At 39.1% G+C, this 19,735-nt stretch overlaps 1 protein-coding gene across 1 annotated transcript; it reads right to left on the bottom strand.

The window, feature by feature from the left end:
- Positions 1-7,611: 7,611 nt before the first annotated feature.
- LOC128541235 (butyrophilin-like protein 2) lies at positions 7,612-15,510 on the bottom strand. The gene is made up of 5 exons (XM_053511577.1): positions 15,453-15,510; positions 12,305-12,649; positions 11,863-12,213; positions 8,639-8,743; positions 7,612-7,703 (listed from the first exon to the last, which is right to left on the bottom strand). The coding sequence occupies exons 1-5, from the start codon at positions 15,508-15,510 to the stop codon at positions 7,612-7,614; spliced, it is 951 nt and encodes a 316-aa protein (XP_053367552.1).
- Positions 15,511-19,735: the final 4,225 nt, after the last annotated feature.

Below are 19,735 nucleotides of genomic sequence, written 5' to 3'. Positions count from 1 at the left end.
GGAGAGACGGGTGGGCTTCCTTGCTGCCCAATGCAAATGGCTGGGAGTAATTTATTAAGCACACAGCATGTAAGGCATGAGCAGCACCTTCACTCAGGAGCCTACATCCAATTCAGCACTAGCTTGAACTGGAGCACATTTCACACGTCACACCCCCACACACACAAACAGGGCCGAAGCCACCAACCCAAACACCTTTCCCCATCATGGTGAACACACCGACATTCCCGCAAGGCATGCTGGTCGTCAGCCACCGCCCGGCCCACGCCACACTGCCCCCACCCGAGCTGTGACCGTCCCTGGTCACCATGACGAACTTTGCCTTGGAGGCGTGGAGGCGGTCGGCGCTGGCGGTGGGAACGCCGGCGTCCTTTGGCAGGTGAGGGATGAACGCGAATGTAGTCCTGAGGCGGTCCGGCCTCCACATAGTTCGATGTTTCCCCGGCGTGCGGCTGGTAAGGCGCAAGACGGTCCCGGTGGAGCAAAACTCGTGCCCGCCCTGCCAACCGCACCCGGTAGATGACATCGGAGAGCCGAGCTGGCTGTGAGTGTCCACGCCCATTCGCCCCATAGGTGCCCCCACCCAAAAGTCTTGCAGCGGTGCCCGCGAGCGCTGGGTGGGGCCCTTCTGCCTGGCGATGAGCGGTTCACAGTTCCACAACACGTTGGAAACAGTGGAGCCAGTGTCCACGAGCGCCCGCAGTAAGACGCCGTCCGGCACACAGTCGATGTAAAGCCCCGCGGGGCTCCCCAACCGTCCACCCGGCGCTAGTTTAGCGGCTGCTGGTGTACGCTGTCCCTCAGGCCTGAGAAGGTTGCAGTGGTAGTCCGGCGGTCCCTGGCCTCGGCGTCGTCGCGGAATCTCAGAAGCGGTGTCGAGGCCTAGCCGCGACGGGTAGCCCTGTCCCCGGCTAGGTTCACCTACCAAGCGCCACTGAGCTGCGGGCGGTCGCTCGGCTCTTTCGCCGTGATGTGCCGCCATTATGGGCTCAGCGCGCTCGACCTCGCGCAGCGCCTCCTTACGGTCACCCGCGCCATCGCCTCGCCGCGAAACGTCGGAGAGCTGCTCGTTGCCTAGCCGCGACGGGTAGCCCTGTCCCCGACTAGGTTCACGAACCGAGCGCCACTGAGCTGCGGGCGGTCGCTCGGCTCTTCGCTCAGCCTCCGCCCCGAGATCCAGCGCCGGGATTTTCTGCTTCCCACTCCCCGTTGGTTGACGTGGTGTGCTCGCGCTAGCTCCGCCAGGAAAACGCTTCTTCTGCGCGAGTAGTCGCTCCGCTACTCGGCGGCCCGCTTGGATTTTTAGAAGGTCCTCCTTTGTGCGCTCAAACCCGTTATTCTCCATCCCACTTCTGACACCAATGTAGCGTTTTTACGCCGGGAAGAATGCTGGAGAGACGAGTGAGCTTATTTGCTACCCAATGCAATGGCTGGGAGTACTTTATTAAGCACACAGCATGTAAGGCATGAGCAGCACCTTCCACTCAGGAGCCTACATCCAATTCAGCACTAGCTTGAACTGGAGCACATTTCACACGTCACACCCCCCCTCACCCACAAGAGGGCCGAAGCCACTAACCAGAACACCTTTCCCCAACATGGTGAACACACACCGACATCCCCGCAAGGCATGCTGGTCGTCAGCCGCCGCCCCGCCCACGCCACAATATAAAACATAAACTACAGTAATAACCCAATCAGGAACAGAACAGGGACACACCAAACTAAACTGAACAAGAAATAAACAGATGCAAGACAAGTCTAGTATTAGTACTGGATTAGTAATTAGAAAGTCCCAAAAGCACATTTTAATTATAAAACTGTACCTGAAAATGCTTTCAGATGGCCAGCTATCCAAACTAAAAGAAGGATCCTGCCAACATTAAGTGCTGAACAAGTTGCTGCTTCAGTAAAAGACCCTGGAGGAAAAATCAAACCATTATTCATTAATGTTTTTGCAGACAGTATAGTAATTGTTAGACCCACTAAGTTAAAAAAAAAAAAAAAACACAACACAACACAGTTTCTTTACTCAAGTACGGCACCAAATAACCTAGAATTAATAATACTCTTAATATTATTATCAAAATTTAGTTTAGCCCCAGTGAAAAAAAAATACACTTTAGTGTATTACAAATATATTGAAATCCTCGATAGTACATTTCAAATATACTAACAAAAAATTGTACCATCAGTTAATATATAAAAAGTATACTAACATTATGCTTTTACCAAATTTTGGAATTAAATTTTTAATATACTTAAAAATAATTGTATTATAGTACACTTTTTAAAAATATATTATTGGAAAATATACTTTAAGTGAAAGGTTGGTCTAATTTCCAAAGTATACTTATTTAAACTTGTTTTTCAATGTATTTTTGGTATACAGTGGAACCTCGGATTACGAGTAACGTGGTTTACGAGTGTTTTGCAAGACGAGCAACAATTTTTAATAATTTTTTACTTGAAAAACGAGCATTGTTTTAGTTAACGAGCACCAAGTATCATGTTTCACGCATGCGCTTCTTGTTTTAACAACGAGCGTTACGTCATCACAAGTGAGCCAACGGTTTTTCTCTCTCTTGCAGCAGAATTGTAGGTAATCGTCTCTCCTGCTGGGTGAATACACACACGCTGTGTGTGTGTGTGTGTGTGAGATGTGCGTGTGCGCGCGCGCACACACACACACATTAACGGAGAGACCGTTTTTAAAACCGTTTAAAAATTAGCAAGGAACATCGCTAGTCACACTCGCGTGAGTGCATACTAACGGGATTACTACTGTAAAGTAAAACAACAACAACAAAAATTAAACAGCTCCTCACCTTTGAAAACAGTCGCGACAGAGAAGAGTTTGTGTGTTTATTTGGCAACCTGAGAGAAGGGGAGCTGTAAAGCCGAGACCTATCGTCTCCCTTGCTGGGTCTTAGTGCCTGCAGTGTTTTTGCGTGCGCGTGTTTGTGTCTGTGTAAGACAGAGAGTTTGTGTGTTTATTTGGCAACCTGAGAGAAGGGGGCTGTAAACGCGAACGAGCCCCCCTTTATCCCCCCTCCTCTCAGGATGCCAAATAAACACACAAACTTCTCTCTGTCGCGATTGTTTTCAAAGGTGAGGAGCTGTTTAATTTGTTTTTTGTTGTTGTTTTACTTACAGCAGTGATCCTGTTAGTATGCGCTCACGTGAGTGTGACTAGGAATGTTTCTTGCTAATTTTAAAATGGTTTTAAAAACGGTCTATCCGTTAATGTGTGTGTGTGTGCGCGCGCGCACATTTTACACACATACACTCTGCATGCACAAACGAAAACCCTTATCTGTCGGGGTTTCATTTTACATTTTTTTAAGGTAAAGTACAGGTTAATTTGTTTTATTTTTACTTTATATTTTGTATTAATTATATTTATGTATTTATTTTTTTGGGCTGTAGAACGAATAATTTAAGTTTCCATTATTTCCTATGGGAAAATTAAATTTGGTTTAAGAGTGTTTTGGAATACGAGCCCACTTCCGGAACGAATTAAGCTCGTAATCCGAGGTTCAACTGTACTTTTTAAAAAATATGCTCGAAATAATCATTGTACAAACGTACAGAAAGTATACATTAGAAAACAATTTTTAATATTTGGTAGCCTCAGTATATTATCAGTTAAATCTAAATGTACTTATATTTAGTGCACTACTCTTTCGTGCTTTTAGACTCGTTTCTGCACGCTGAATCTTCCTCTCGCGCGCGCGCGATGTTAAACTCGTTTTTGTGCGCTAAATTTTTTTTTTTTCCGGGTCAAGATAATTGATTTTTGCACTTTCTCACACTCAAAAAAATGAACATGGCTACCTGTTACATGTACTAAAATGTAATATGTGTTTTGTACATAATAATTTCATGTTTCCAAGATGAACATGAATAAATTATGTTGTATTTACGTGAAATTCAACAACTTAACATGTATTAGATTCAATCATGTTGAGATAAACCAAAGAGATCTTGTCACTATGAAAACCGGAAATAGCAAAACCGGAAACATCGCGAAAAGAGAACACAGCGTGTTAAGAAGACAAACGTTTGGCGCGCGTGTGGAAAAGGTAAGCAGGAATTAATTCCTATCTTTCTAAATAGAAACGAAATACTGAACATAAATGCTACCTGCTGTTTAGCGATGTTTAGTCACGTTCTTTTGGTTTAAGCTATTTCTTGTATTTTTAATCACACTTAAAATACCGAGGGTTATATGCGCGTGCTTAATCTGCGGTTCGGTTCTGGTTTCGGTCTGTTCTCATGAGTTGTGAAGCGAGAGGAAGAAAGTATAAATATTGTTCATGAATTTTAATTGAATCTATCTTTGTATTTTTTCACAGGAGTTTGTGAGTGAAAGTGTCCTGTCTGCATCTGACTTCAGGAGTTTCCTGACCAACCGTCTCTAACGGTCATATTTAAAAGTCATAACGGACAGTTATAAAGTACAAAACGGTTCTGTTGGTGTTTAATTGTTTTTCCATGATTAATACTTATTTGTGGTGTTTTACGTTTTGTACATCTTTTCAAATTGAGACCTCATTTGTAAGTTGCTGCTGGTGTAAAATAAAAATCTCCGTTTTATCCCGTTTGTCTTATGCTTTCTTCCTTCACAGAATTCTGTTGACCAGGTCTTGAAATTTAAATTTACTTGAGTTGGATCAACTTAATTTACAACTGAAAAATCTGTTGTACCAACGCTATTCATTTATGTTAACAGTATTAAATTATGTTGGATGCAGCTGTAGTAAATAAGTTTAATGAACCTAATAAAATTAATTTGACTGAACCTAAAAACATTAAGTTGGGCCAACAAAATTGCTTAACGCTGAAAGAAAGCCATTAAATCAGGTGGAAATTATTTCCATAATTTAATTACGTTCATTCAACAAGTTATTTTTTTGAGTGCACTCTTCTGTGCGCTCACAGAATAAAGTGACACTGCAGCAGTGTGATATCTTTGTATCTATTCCAGCAACCCATAGACTAGTTATCGGCGCCCCACCAGCCAATTAGAGATTGTAGACGGGCAGATTCGCAAAGCCGCTCTCTGATTGGCTCCCCAGTCCTCCACTTCTAGTTTGAATTAACGGCTGGAAGCTGCAACATCGCGTGCGTTAGTTCGTATAGTTATTATTTTATTTTCATCGGCATAAGGTAAATTTAACGGTTTTTGTTAGGTAGTTTGTAATTAAGTACATACTTTAAACTATAGAATGTATTGTTTAATGTGTTGTTGCTAAATCTCGTGTACTTTGCTTGTGGTATAATGGCTCCGTAGCTCTCGGCCTGTTTTCAGTCTCTGTGTAACAGAATCAACACACCAGGTTTAAACTAATACTGTACCTGTATACTCTAATACTGATGTCTGTCTGTGTCCACACACCAGGTTTAAACTAATACTGTACCTGTATACTCTAATACTGATGTCTGTCTGTGTCCACACACCAGGTTTAAACTAATACTGTACCTGTATACTCTAATACTGATGTCTGTCTGTGTCCACACACCAGGTTTAAACTAATACTGTACCTGTATACTCTAATACTGATGTCTGTCTGTGTCCACACACCAGGTTTAAACTAATACTGTACCTGTATACTCTAATACTGATGTCTGTCTGTGTCCACACACCAGGTTTAAACTAATACTGTACCTGTATACTCTAATACTAATGTCTGTCTGTGTCCACGCACCAGGTTTAAACTAATACTGTACCTGTATACTCTAATACTGACGTCTGTCTGTGTCCACACACCAGGTTTAAACTAATACTGTACCTGTATACTCTAATACTAATGTTTGTCTGTGTTCAGACTACAGTTTAAATTTTAGTTTGTGTGTTTGTTAAATACAAATAAACTATAGGACAGTTTTTTTGTAACCTTGTGCAAATTAAATCTGTTGAACTCATGAATAAAATCTCCCTCATAATTACTGTACTAATGTAATGTGTTTCAAAAACATGTTATAGTGTAGAAAATACATTCAGCATTTGTAAATTATCCTAAACACCTTTAGTGTACTGGTAATACATTTGCAATACTGTAATCTAGAAGGTTTTATGTACTGTATGATACAATAAAGTATATTTGTATTAACCTCACAGTGTACTTTTTTAGTATTTGTAATTGACAAGAAGTATAACAGCTACTGCTGTAATAAAAATATATACTCATAGTGTATTAATCATGTATTTGTAACACAGTAAAAATAGCTGTAATGTACTTATAATATATTAAATATATACTTAAATTGTATTAATTACTGTCAGGTATGTACGTTAGTACACACACAGGCATATACTTTAAGTGTACTAAGTATACTTAAAGTTGTTCCACTTTAGCACACAAAAGTATACTTAATACACTTCAAATTGTACTTTTGTACAATTTAATTACAACTTAAATACACTTAGTACAAAATTAGTTGTTCCAAAATAGCAAACTTCAAGTATACTAGTCATTAGTCTGGCTGCAAGTACATTTAAGTATGCTTTGGCATGCTAGGATTTAATATACTTAGTATACTTTTTTTTACTAGGGAGGACACACAGTTGAGGGAAATCTTTGTATTGTCCCACAGAAGCATTATTTCATTACACCAGCAAGGACTAGATGTGATGTGTGCATACCAGTGGCTGAATTTACTCATGCCATATAATCTTTGGATAGTGTCACCCAGGTAATCACCAGACAAAGCTTCTGCTCACACAACCTGTAGGGCTGCACGATTCTTGACAAAATGTGAATCCTGATATTTCTCCATGGGAATGGAGATCACGATTCTCTCACACGATTCTCTCTTTATTTTTTTTTTTCAACAAAAAACATTGATTGCACTTAAGAAAAAGAAAAGTGTTGTGTGCACAGGACTTTTAACTCTTATTTAAATAAAAGTCACATTTCCCTATTTTAATGTAAATGAAGTGAAAAGTTGTTAAACATAAATATAATATTAACAATAATACATAAAAAAAAATAAGTAGCACTTTTGCATTTTGGACACTAAGACAACTACAGAACTTCCTCAGTGTGTTATTTATTATTATTATTATTATTATTATTATTATTATTATCAGCCAAGGTAAATGTAACAGTGTTGGGTAGTTTGTTAATCAATATATAGTTTACAGTGTAAAATTTATTGTTGTCAGAGGGTTTATTGCTCAATCTTAACACACTTCCAGTAAACTCCTCTGGTCTCGTGTTCTCAGAGTCTCTGTGTAACGACTCGAATCAACACAGCAGTTTAAATGATCTAATACTTTAAGTTACAGACCAATTAGAACTGCACGTGTGTGTGTGGGAGACATTTACTATATGCTGATAAAAATAACACAGATGCACCATAAACTTCTGCCATGATAAACGCAACAGCCAAAGGAAATATACACCCCTATCTTACTAACAAAAAAAATCAGGGTGAAAAACATTTTTGCATGAAAGTAACAGCGTATTACACCAACTACTGATTACTGCTTAGCTTGTTTAGCCCCGCCTCCTTGTGATGCGTCATGTGAGTGACAGCGGAACGCCATAAATAAGTAAGAGAGATGAGAAGTGATTAAGTTGTACAGTATAACTAAATCAACTGCTAATCTCTGGCCTGACACTGTTTGACTGAAACCAGTGACTGATACAGCGATCCAGGATTGTCGTCCAGTAAACCAGTGAATGCAGTGTGATCTGAATGCAGGGAAACACACAAGTGAATCCCTGTCATTCAGAAATGAGATCACGTATGTATGAATCGAGATCGTGATTTTTTTTTATTATTATTAATTATGCTGCACTACTTGGATGAAAGTGTTTTTCCCAATTTGCCCAGTTCTATCTGGATGACCTCACAAATCACCAAAATCCACAGTACTGTGCAAAGGCAGCCGGTGTTTTCAGTGCAAACTTTGTTATCCCTGTTTATTTTATGACTTCATTATTAAGTCAGTTTAAAAAAGTTGATTTTCAAACATTAGTGTTACAGTAAAAAAAAAAAAAAAAAAAAAAAAAGGAAAATATCTGTAGGGTAGAAAAGAAAGCAGGATATTATGTAAAAGACAATGTCCTCAGAAGGACTGTCACTGCTTCTGCAGGATGTTCAGTAAAAAGTTCCTGAGACTGTATTTTAAGCAAAGGCTCATCACACTAATTATTGGCTTTGTTGTAGTAATTACTGTTAACTGCTTTTTATAGTATTCTTTCGAATAAAGAAACATTTTTAAAGATATCCTTGCTCTACATCAGATATTTGTATTTTTGTTTAGTCTTTAGCACTGTGTATGTTTTAAACATACAGTTGTATATATTGTAACTGTATAAAGTGATTCTTACCTTCAGTAACACCCCAAAGGATGTAGACAACGGCCATAGTAATATTAGGACAAAGGACATGTGCACACTGTATAGCTACAGCTTTTCTGTTGTTATCTACAAACAAACAAAAATCTTAAATAATTAAAAGAATTAAATATGATGTTTTCTCTAAAAGTTCAAATTATACATTATTTTTATGATTGTGTAAAGCTGCTTTGTGATAACGACTATTGTTAAAAGTGCTATACATATAAAACTGAATTGAATTGAAATGTAACTTTACAAATAATTAAAGTGATAAAATGACTTACCGTTATTTATAAAAGATGTATAAGCTAAGCAGCCTAGAATAAGTGATCCCATTACAAATCCAAGGATGCATAAAACAACAATTCCATAATGCATAGAGGAAAAACCTGCATGGCAGAAACAGCAGAGTTATTAAAACACTTTAATATTTGTTATGTAATAAAAATGATATTCCAAAATAGTTCACACCAACAAACCATGAAAATATTATTGTCCCATAGCATCACGTCACCAGTTTACTGTTATATAACTGATAATCAGTGTTATTTGATTCACCTGGCGGTGGTGTTAACATTATGGCTGATGGATGTAAGCATTGACACTCGCTGTGAGTCGAGGGAGTGTGTAAGTGAAGGTGTGGCCTGGCCCTGCTGCAGCACCTCCCCCAGCCCCGCCCCCAGCCCCCTCCCCCCATGAACAGCAAACTCACAGACAAAATGAATATAACCTGGCGTCTTTAACATCAACAGTAATCCCTTGGTTCTGATATATCTCACGATCCATATGTGCTAGAGCTATGGTTTAAATATTGTTTAAGAGAGAAGGGTTTAACCTTGACAGTTTGGGTGTGGATTTTAAAAACTGGGACAGAATGGCACAGTCGTGTTTTAGTAGGTGATTTATTTTTTAAAAAAAGCAGGCAAAATGCAAAAAATGAAAGGTTATATAGCATATCTCTGTTTGTATTTGTTTATTGTTTATTGTTATTTTTAAAAAATACATTTAAAGACATCAAACTTTAACTAAAGAAATAACTGGAAAAAAAAGACTTTACGAATAAAACATTAGAAGAACAAAAAAAACTCTTTAAAAAATGCTGGGTTGGTTCTGTAAGCACATTGTTGGGTTGTTTATGTTGGGTCAAATGAGATGTAGTGGGTCAGTAGAACGTCCTGACAATGTTTTCATTTTATTGTCATTTATTTCTGTTAATAAATCTACTACTAATTTAAAGAAAATATCACACAAAACCCTACAAGTGTAGCTTTTCTAATTACACATAATAAAATCTAAAGGCTTAATGTGTTAATGTTTATTTCGCTTAAATTTAATGATCCTAAAAAGATCTAATTTGATTTGAGTTCTAAATTTGTACTGTAATTTTAGTACTGTTATTATGAATTTGTTTAACTACAATGTTTCACTTAATTTTATCCGTTGATACGTGCAGCTCTAAAGCAGCGTGGCTCATTAATCCTTGAGAGAATAAACTAAGGCCCAAGGTGTCAGTCTATAGCTATATAGCGCCACTCAGCGATAAAAGCCAGCAAATGCACAAACCCAAATGCTGCCACCGTGCGGCGCGGCGGTAAAACCAACATTCCGATTAAGTACCTACTGTAAGCGTTGTGGGTTTGTGTGCAAAAATGAGTGAGCATCAGCCTGAGAGAGACAGATGTATTTTTTGCTGATTCACTGCCTCGCCGCTGTAATATCCAGTTAATTTTCTATAAAACAAGTTTGGAAGAAGTTCATATTTGACAGGGTTCAGTGTTTTCCACAGGTCTGGAATATAATTGCGGTTGGTAGCCCTCAGAATGGATCGGCACTACCTGCCAGCACAAAAGTGGGCTACTAGAATATTTTTATAGGTATACCAGGCTCAGGATTGTGCAATATAGAGTGATGTATCCTTTTTTGTATGCACAACTTAGGCAATAGGATAATACACACATATACAGCATGTGCGCGCACAAACACTAACGGAAACACTTATCTGTCTGGATTAATTTTAACTTTTTTCAAAGGTAAATTGCAGGTTAATTTGTTTTATTTTTCGTTTATTTTTTGTATTAATTATTTTTATATATTTATTTTTTTGGGTTGTGGAACGAATAAATTTGAGTTATTATTTCTTATGGGAAAATTCACTTTGATATTCGAGTGTTTTTATATACAAACATGCTTCTGGAATGAATTATACTCACAATCCAAGGTTCCACTATACTCCATGTGTGGGGAAACACTGGGATTAACTATTAGAGATATTTATTCTTGTTTTCCAAGGGGACCAAAAACAAGTGAGTTAGGAGTCAGGGAAGCGAAGGGATTTGCCATGGGTCCTAAATGAATTTTCTTAACTTGCTGTAACCCACAATTCTGAATCGGAAAAACAAGAATTTGGGGAAAAATTTCTGTCCAATTCCTTGTAATAGCAGCCATCTCTGGGGGAGCAGCGATTGGGGAACTTCACAGAGAGATCGGGCACCCTGAGGGTACCCCTACTAGAAAAATTAAGTACTTATTGTGAAAGAAAGCATCTCAGCCTTCATCTTCATTACTTATATTGGGACTAGCAGCAATGCCAGCCCAGTGTTTCTCATCAGTTTCACTGTGCAGTGGATTAATGGAAATCAGTTTGACTGTGCAGTAAACTATTTAAATTCTTTACATCTTTAATATAAGTAATAAAGATGTGAAGAATTTGAATAGTCCAAGTAGCACCAGAAGATGTATTCAAATTCTTCACATCTTCATTACTTCTATTGGGATTAGCAGCAATTCCAGCCAAGTGTTTCTCATCAGTTTGACTGTGCAGTGTACCACTATATTTTTATTGTTTACACATAAGCAGATTAATAGCAGGTTTATTGAATATATTTTTGTTGGTGTGCTCTGGGACAATACCAGGTACTCCTAAATATACAGGGGATTATATAGTACGATATCAGCAATAACCCAAATAGAACTACTTGTACACACATTCTGTCTGAGTAAAAGTGGTAACGGTGAATTTATATGCATGACCTCACAGATGCCTACAGTTGATGTCTCTGTGATTAACAGGGAAGAGAATGAGATGGAAATTCCCAGAGCATGGGCATTTCTGCGTGCAAGGTTAGTGCACGCCAAGTAATGTTACTTATTTCTGACTTGTGGCTAACAGGGTCGGACAGCCGTAGTCCCTTAGTAAAGATTTTGTGTTGTTTTAGGACTTTTAGGATAACATTTATATCTTTTTTGATTCCCTGCTTCACAACGTTTCAACACAATGTGTTTTTATGCTAGTTTCTATCACGAGTTATATTTAAGCATAATTCTCACTGTAACTCTAATTTTGCTTTCATGTTCTCTGGTTTGTGTTCATGCTCCATTTGTGTGTAATTAAAGTTCTCAAGGTGCTCTGGTTTTGGTTTATTGTTTTTTTTTTTTTTTTATTGTATAAGGTTCTTCAGTAAAGGTGACACTCAGTTCTGCTACACCTGTAAATAAAACAGTGACTTACCCAGCTGCTGCACTTCCACTGATGTGTTATCTGATAATGTCCCAGAGAATGCTAAACATAAATACAGCCCTTTGTCTTCAGTTCGGACTTCCTTCAGTTTCATTGAGAAGTTTCCCTTGTTTCTTTCTTCAGTGCTGAAGAACTCCACTCTGTCTCTGTATCTGTTATGGGATGAGTCTGTCAGGACCTTACCCTCCTGATAGAGCAGAACTAAGATATCTTCATCCATTTTCCTCCATGAGATCTCTTCTATATTTTTTGGTATTATATGTGAGTCTACAGAGCAATTCAGAGTGATATCTTCACCCGCTTTTGCAGATATAACGTGGGCTCCAGATACAATCAAGTGTTCTGAAATGAGAATTGTTGAAAACCGAACTCAATTATTCTTTTTAATTACATATTTTTACAAAACATTTAAATTAGGTAAAAAATTACCCACCAATCTCCTTTATTACAATCAAAGTTTCATCAGATTCCTGGTTTGTGTAAACGACACACTTATAGACTCCTGTATCATCTTGAGTGACATTTGTAAGAAGCAGAGAGAAGTTTCCATGTTTAATCTCCTCTGTGAAGAAATTAGCTCTTTTATGATAATGGTGGTCCTGAGACTCTGGTCGACTCTCTCCCTCCTGCCACAAGTGCACTAGAGATCCAGAGTCGTTTCTTTTCCACTCCACTTCCAGTTCTTTAATTGGTAGAGGAGTTTCTACAAAGCAGGGCAGCATCACTGAGCCTCCCAGCTGGACAGTGAGAGGACCAGACGGACCGAGGATATGTAACCCTAAAGTTCATGAAACAAAAACACAGATAAAAGACGTTGGCCTAATGTCAAGCAATGTTCACGTCAACACGTCCTGATTTAGTTTGGGTTTCCTTTGGTAGGTAAAAGACACTGGTGTAGGTATAGGCAACAAAACAAATCCAAGGGCAGTACCTCTCCCTATAGGTCCAAAAGCTCAGAGGCTGGAGACAGATCTGACCCTACTAATTTTACCTGAGTCAAATAAAAGGTCCAGGAGTAGAAGACAACTAACTGTATTTCAAGTTGGATAAATGTGTTTGCCGTTCTGTGCTGTGCAGCATTTGATGATTTTATACTAGAGTTAAGAGTTAGGTTTATAGGAGAAGTTAGATTAGATCCAGCTCGACTCTCTGAACTTCCTGTCTACCTCTATATAAGTAAGAGATACTATAAGCGCTATAGTGCAGACATGGACAAAAATGAGTCATAAAGGTAAAAATATTGTCATAATTTAGTCATTATTTTTCTTTTAAAATATTGTGGAGACAGAAAGCCTAGCACTCGCTCTGGTGCAGTGATCACACATCAGATTCAGCCAGGGACTGAGACAGGGAGAAGGAAAAAAAGAAAAACATTTGTCATACAGTAACATATTGTTTAGACAGGCGATCAAGTTCACTAGCTAACAATTTTATTTGTATAAAAAATAAAATGTTATATAGCATATCCCTGTATCTGTTTATTATTATTTAAGTTTTGGGTTATTTCAGGTACTTTGAACACATTGTTGGGTTACTCATGTTGGGTCATATGAGATGAAGTGGGTCATTTACAAATGAACACCAGGTTGGGTCATTTTGACCCAACAACTGATTTATTCATTATTCTTTCATTTGCCAAATGGCAGCCTGCAAAATGTTCAAAATATTACTGTTATTGTGTCACAGGTGTAGTTTTAGGAGTTGTTTAGGCAAGAATACGTGTGTATACAGCTTAAAACCTCCATTGGTTATTAAAGATAAGTTTTCCAGAGTGCACCGGCAGAAGTAGACTAATGATTATGAATGCATCGGGAAAAACAGCAACCAGACTGATTCTGACCATTGTAAAAATTTATTGCTAAATTAGTGATGTCTTTGGTTTCGGCTGTGGTGTTGAAGGTAATCATGTCATCTCGTTGTCTCCACAGCAGTGGAAGCGCCAAAAATTCACTTTTTATACGAATATCATCGTCTAAAATTTCTTAGATTTTTTTATTAGTTTATATAAAAGCAGATATTTCACTTTCTATAAGTATCTTTTCTTTCACATCTGTGTGGCAAGTATACAAGGAGTTTCGGTTCATTTTCTGACACGCAAGTTCACCAAAAACAATACAGAACAGAGCACCCTGTTTGCTTTCAAACATTGAAACGTTCGGCGCGGTGGTAAAACCATTATTCCGGTTGAGTACCTACTGTAGGTTATGTACAGGAAACAGATAATAATCATTTTATTTGAGTCTTTTAGTCTGAATCGTTTGTTCCTTTTTCATGTGACTCCCATAGACACTATGCAGTGCAGTAGATTTAAAAGAACACACGACTCGGACTAAAAGACTCATGAGAAGAACCATCCGTTCTGTTTCCTGTGCACTAAATAGTGTTTATGAGGGTCACGTGACGAATTAATGATTCAGATCAGAAAATATGATGGTGTCTTTAGCTGCATTGTAATATTTTCATTACTGAAACTATATCCAAAATTTCTGTATGTAGACGTGTTGGGAGTCTGTTTATTAAAAATGTAACATTTGATTTTATTACTGATCAAAAGAACGATTTTTTAAAAATCACTGTTTTAAATCAATTGGCTGTTATTTTAAATTTAAAGGTGAAAACTGATATTATACAGTAGTTTATACATATATTAATACATTATACAGTAGTTTATCTAATTGTTTTAAAACATTTTTTTATTAAAAAAATGTTTCCTTTATTTAACTGTAATAGATTGTTTAACGGTTTAGCCTGTATAGTCTGTGACCTCTTGCTTTCTGCTTTCAGTGTTATTGACACAAAGTGTCTAAAACTCACAATGGTAAAATGTATGTGCTGATAGAATAACTGCAGTAATGTTTTTTTTATTATTGACCTTCACATATCCAACATTACCTATTCACTCACTCATCTTCTACTGTATACTGGTTGATCCTGTGTTCAGGGTCACAGGGACCTGGAGCCTCTTCCACACATACACTACTGACAATTTGGAAACACTAATTAGCCTAACCTACATATCTTTGGACTGTAGGAGGAAACCTACCAAGTACAGGGAGGACATGCAAACTCCATGCACACGGAGACAAGAATCGAGCCTAGACCCAGGAGGTGCAAGGCGACAGTGCTGTCCACTACACCACCGCATTACATTTCCAACCTGCAATTTTTATTTCCAGATTAAATATCTTTGATGCCAAACTTATCTACAAAGGGAAGTAGAAGCCTTTATATTTTCTTTGTTCTGTTTGTGAAACTACAATTTGTATCCACAGAGGAAGTGCAGGTACAGTTCCTAAATTTGAACCACACCCATATCTTTTATTTTGTTTTTTAACCAGTGCACCAATACAAACTTGTGTTGGCTTTAGTAATTTAGCAATGATAATGTATTTAGCATCATAATTCTGATTAATTGGCTGTTTTACAGGTGAAATATAATTCCTTGAAGTTGAAGCACAGGTTGAGGAAAGAAAAAAAATCCATCCTAACCTACGTAGATAAAATCCTAAACCACCCTTCAGCTCCATAAACGTAAGGTAAACTCACAGAGCACTAACAAGCAGAATAACACTTTACATTACCATCACAGGTGAACACCAACAGCAAGAGAAACGAGCAACTTGTTCGAGCAGTCTCCATGTCCACGAAGAGAAAAACTGCTTTCGCTTTCACTTTTTAGATCACATCAGTAACAAGTCAAGTCATGTCATGTGTCTTAATTATCATTTCAGCTATACACACTTGGTACAATGCACAGTAAAACAAAACAACATTTCTCCAGGACCAAGGTGCTACACAGAGCAACACAGAAGTAACACAAAGAACCAAATAACACAACACAGACCTACACAGAACTACTCAAAGTGCATGAGTGCAAACAGCAAAGACAGTACAATATTTACTAAAGCATGACGATAGACACAGCTGACTAGTTCCTTGTTATAGTGTTATAAGTCTCAGATATAATAGAAATAAATAAAAAAATAATATAATAATAGAAATGTATCACATACTGTTCTATAACATCATATTTAAAAAATCACATGCTATAACATCACATTCACCAGATAAGCTTAAACCATATACTTGTGTTAAACTATTAATAAAATTAAATAATAGAATTAAAATAGTCAACTCTTATTAACTGTTTTAGCAGCATTTTAGAAAGAAAGAAATATGCAAAAATCTTATATAGGCATGGATTGCTTTTCTCTGTTCCGTCCTTCACCGTGCTGGTGGCATTGTGCATGCACCATGTAATTTAAATGTCTGTGGTAGAGGGAAGTCAAACTATTAAGGACTTCTCAAACAACCAACCTCTTCTACTAACACCTATAAGTAGTGTTTATAAGCTTTCATATTTTTTAATGAAAAAATTCATTTTAAATAATCCTTAAATCATTATTTATCTTCATGCAGTGAGACTTTTCTCTATGTGCTCCTGTTAGCATGTGGTAGTGTAACTCAGAGTTGTTCATAAGTAATAAAATGCAAGTCTAAGTCAAGTCATAAATCTTGTCCATGTCAAGTTTGGAGTTTTAAAACTTGAATCTTTAAGTCAGACACTAAGTCAAACCATTGTGAATTTATGAGAAATTTACCTGTATAGCAATGAAAAAACAGGCAATACAGGTATTCGCCTAGGGCCCCACCTTACAACAAGGACCCTGCAAACATTATTAAAAGCATTTCCTTCTCATCACAATAGAACAGTATAAATATAAGAATAAAATATTTAAAACATACACAGAAGTTCCACATACTAATTTGCACAACACTGCCTATGATATACTGGGAGAACTGGAATGCTGTAATGATTATAGTATTTGTATACAAATGATTTCCCTATATCTTTAAATTGCTTGAGTTTGATTAAAAATGTCCCAATTTAGATATGTCCTTACCATTTATTAATGTTTGATTGCTTATAAGGCAGTTGCATGACAAAAAAGGTGCTGTCAAAAGAGAGTGATCTCCAACCCAGTACACTCTAAAAAGTGATTCTGTGGCCTTGTAAATTTCATAGTAATAAAAAGGTTATATTACCTTAATAAACTTTTTAAAAATCACATACATAGTTGTTTGAGTTAAACAAATAAAAATAAATGCCTGAAAAAACAACTATTAATTTTGACTTAAATTTACACTATAATTCAAGTTTATTTCACAAATAGAAATTAGGATTTGACTAACTAAATTATATTTTCATGCACTTAATATTTTTTATACATTTCAGTCAAAATATCTGGTGATGGAGTAATTATACTGATTAGTTTCAAGAACTACAATTATCACTCATTTCAACTCAATATTCTTTATGTTTAACAACAAAAACTTAAATAATTGAGTAAATTGCCCTGTGCAAGTGCTCATGGGAAGTCTGGTGTAACATCAGAGACAAGAAGGCTGTGAGGATGTGAGAATGGACATGAAGCACCTGGGACATTCTGGAACATTCCTTACAAATCCTGGTGAGTAAACAGCTAACACAAGTTACTGTAATAATGACTCAGTCTGCCTGCACACACAACTTTATAGTGTGTGAGTTACTGTTCTGAATCCTGTCACAGCCGAGCTCCAGAGCTAACCATAGCTAGCAACAGGCCAGTCCTGGTGTTCATTGTGATTACAACCACCAAACTGCTCAGCTAAAGCGCGGTTAATACAGACACTTAAAATCTGGTGTAAAAGGAGAGATTTAACACCGAGCAGCGTGCGCATCCATCTCCGGGTTTCCTCCGGGTTTCTCGGTGTAACCGAATTTTTCCCGCCAAATGCGGTGATTTTGCACAGCATACCGCCACTGTGGTGAGGATATAAAATGAGCATGTTCAATTAATAAACGCATTTGTAACGGTCCACCTCACACATGAAACCGCGTATTCACTCCAGAGGAAAAGCAGACCAAAGCAGGTTTAAACAGCAGAAATGAGGTGTAGTGTCCGGGATGTCCGGGCCACTCAGGATGCTCTCGATAGTTCCTCTATAGAAGGTGGTCAGGATCGGTGGTGGAAGCTGGGCCTTCCTCAGTCTTCTCAGAAAGAAGAGACGCTGTTGGGCTTTCTTGTGTAGGGAGCAGGTGTTGAGGCACCAGCTGAGGTCCTTCTCCAGGTGGACGCCCAGGAATTAGGTGCTGTCGACGATCTCCACAGAGGAGCCGTCGATGCTCAGCGGAGAATGGTCGCCTCGTGTCCTTCTAAAGTCAACCACCATCTTCTTTGTCTTGTCAACATTCAGAGACAGGTTGTTGTCTTTACACCAGTCCGTTAGCCTCTGCACTTCCTCTCTGTGTTGCTACACAGTTGTGAGTCAGCAGTGTGAACAGCAGGGGACTGAGCACACAGCCTTGTGGGGCCCCAGTGCTCAGTGTGGTGGTGCTGGAGGTGCAGTTACCGATCCGTACTGACTGAGGCCTTCCGGTCGGAAAGTCCAGGATCCAGTTGCAGAGGGAGGTGTTCAGGCCCAACAGGCTCAGCTTCCCGATCAGTTGTTGGGGGATGATAGTGTTGAATGCTGAGCTGAAATCTATGTACAGCATTCGAACGTATGTGTTCTTTTTGTCCAAGTGTGTGAGGGTAAGATGGAGTGTAGTGGAGATGGCGTCGTTCATTGAGCAGTTAGGATGGTACGCAAATTGCAGTGGGTCCAGTGAGGGGGGCAGCAGGGTCTTGATGTGTCTCATGACAAGCCGCTCGAAGCACTTCATGATGGTGGGAGTAAGTGCAATGGGACGGTAGTCATTGAGACGGGACACAGTAGACTTCTTGGGCACGGGGACGATGGTGGTGAATGGTCTTGATGTGTCTTATGACGAGCCGCTCAAAGCACTTCATGATGGTGGGAGTAAGTGCAACGGGACGGTAGTCATTGAGACAGGACACATTAGACTTCTTAGGCACTGGGACGATGGTGGTGGCCGTGAAGCATGTGGGAACGACGGCGCTGCTCAAAGAGATGTTGAAGAGGTCGGTAAGAATATCTGCCAGCTGTTCCGCACATTCTCTGAGCCTGGGATGTTGTCTGGTCCAGCAGCTTTACGTGGGTTGACTCTGCGTAGAGTTTTCCTCACCTCAGCTGTAGTGAGACACAGCACCTGGTTGTTCAGAGGAGGGGTGGACTTCCTCACCGCCACGTCGTTTTGCCTGTTGAACCGAGCGTAGAAGTTGTTCAGCCCATCGGGAGGGAACCATCACCGTCACAGGCAGGTGATGTAGTCCTGTAGTGAGTGATAGCTTGTAAGCCTTGCCACATGCGCCGTGTGTCGCCGCTGTCCCTGAAGTGATTGTGGATTCTCTGGGCGTGTGTGCGCTTCGCCTCTCTGATGGCCCGAGAAAGTTCGGCCCTTGCTCTTCTAAGCGTCACCTTGTCTCCCGCTTTGAAGGCAGAGTCTCGGTTCTCAGAAGTGCACGCACTTCCGCAGTAATCCACGGTTTCTGATTGGGTCGTGAGATGATGTTCTTGGAGACAGTGACGTCATCGGTGCACTTGTTGATGTAGCTGGTCACTGATGACGTGTACTCCCCCAAGTCAGTAAAGTTGCCATAAGTTGCAGCCTCCCTAAACATGTTCCAGTCAGTGCTCTCGAAACAGTCCTGAAGAGCAGAGATGGCTCCTGCTGGCCAGGTTTTCACCTGCTTCAGAACCGGTTTTGAACGCCTGACGAGTGGTCTGTATGTTGGAATTAGAATAACAGAGATGTGGTCTGAGTAGCCGAGGTGGGGGCGGGGCTCTGCCCGATATGCGCCGGGGATGTTTGTGTAAACAAGATCCAGCGTGTTTTCCCCTCTCGTTGCAAAGTCCACATACTGATGGAATCTAGGAAGCACTGACTTGAGATTTGCATGGTTGAAATCTCCAGCAACAA

The sequence above is a fragment of the Clarias gariepinus genome, chromosome 14 (assembly GCF_024256425.1).
Source record: "Clarias gariepinus isolate MV-2021 ecotype Netherlands chromosome 14, CGAR_prim_01v2, whole genome shotgun sequence".
In the NCBI taxonomy this organism is placed as follows: domain Eukaryota; kingdom Metazoa; phylum Chordata; class Actinopteri; order Siluriformes; family Clariidae; genus Clarias; species Clarias gariepinus.
Note: the sequence above shows the minus strand (reverse complement) of the source record. Positions and strands in the feature narration are given on the sequence as shown.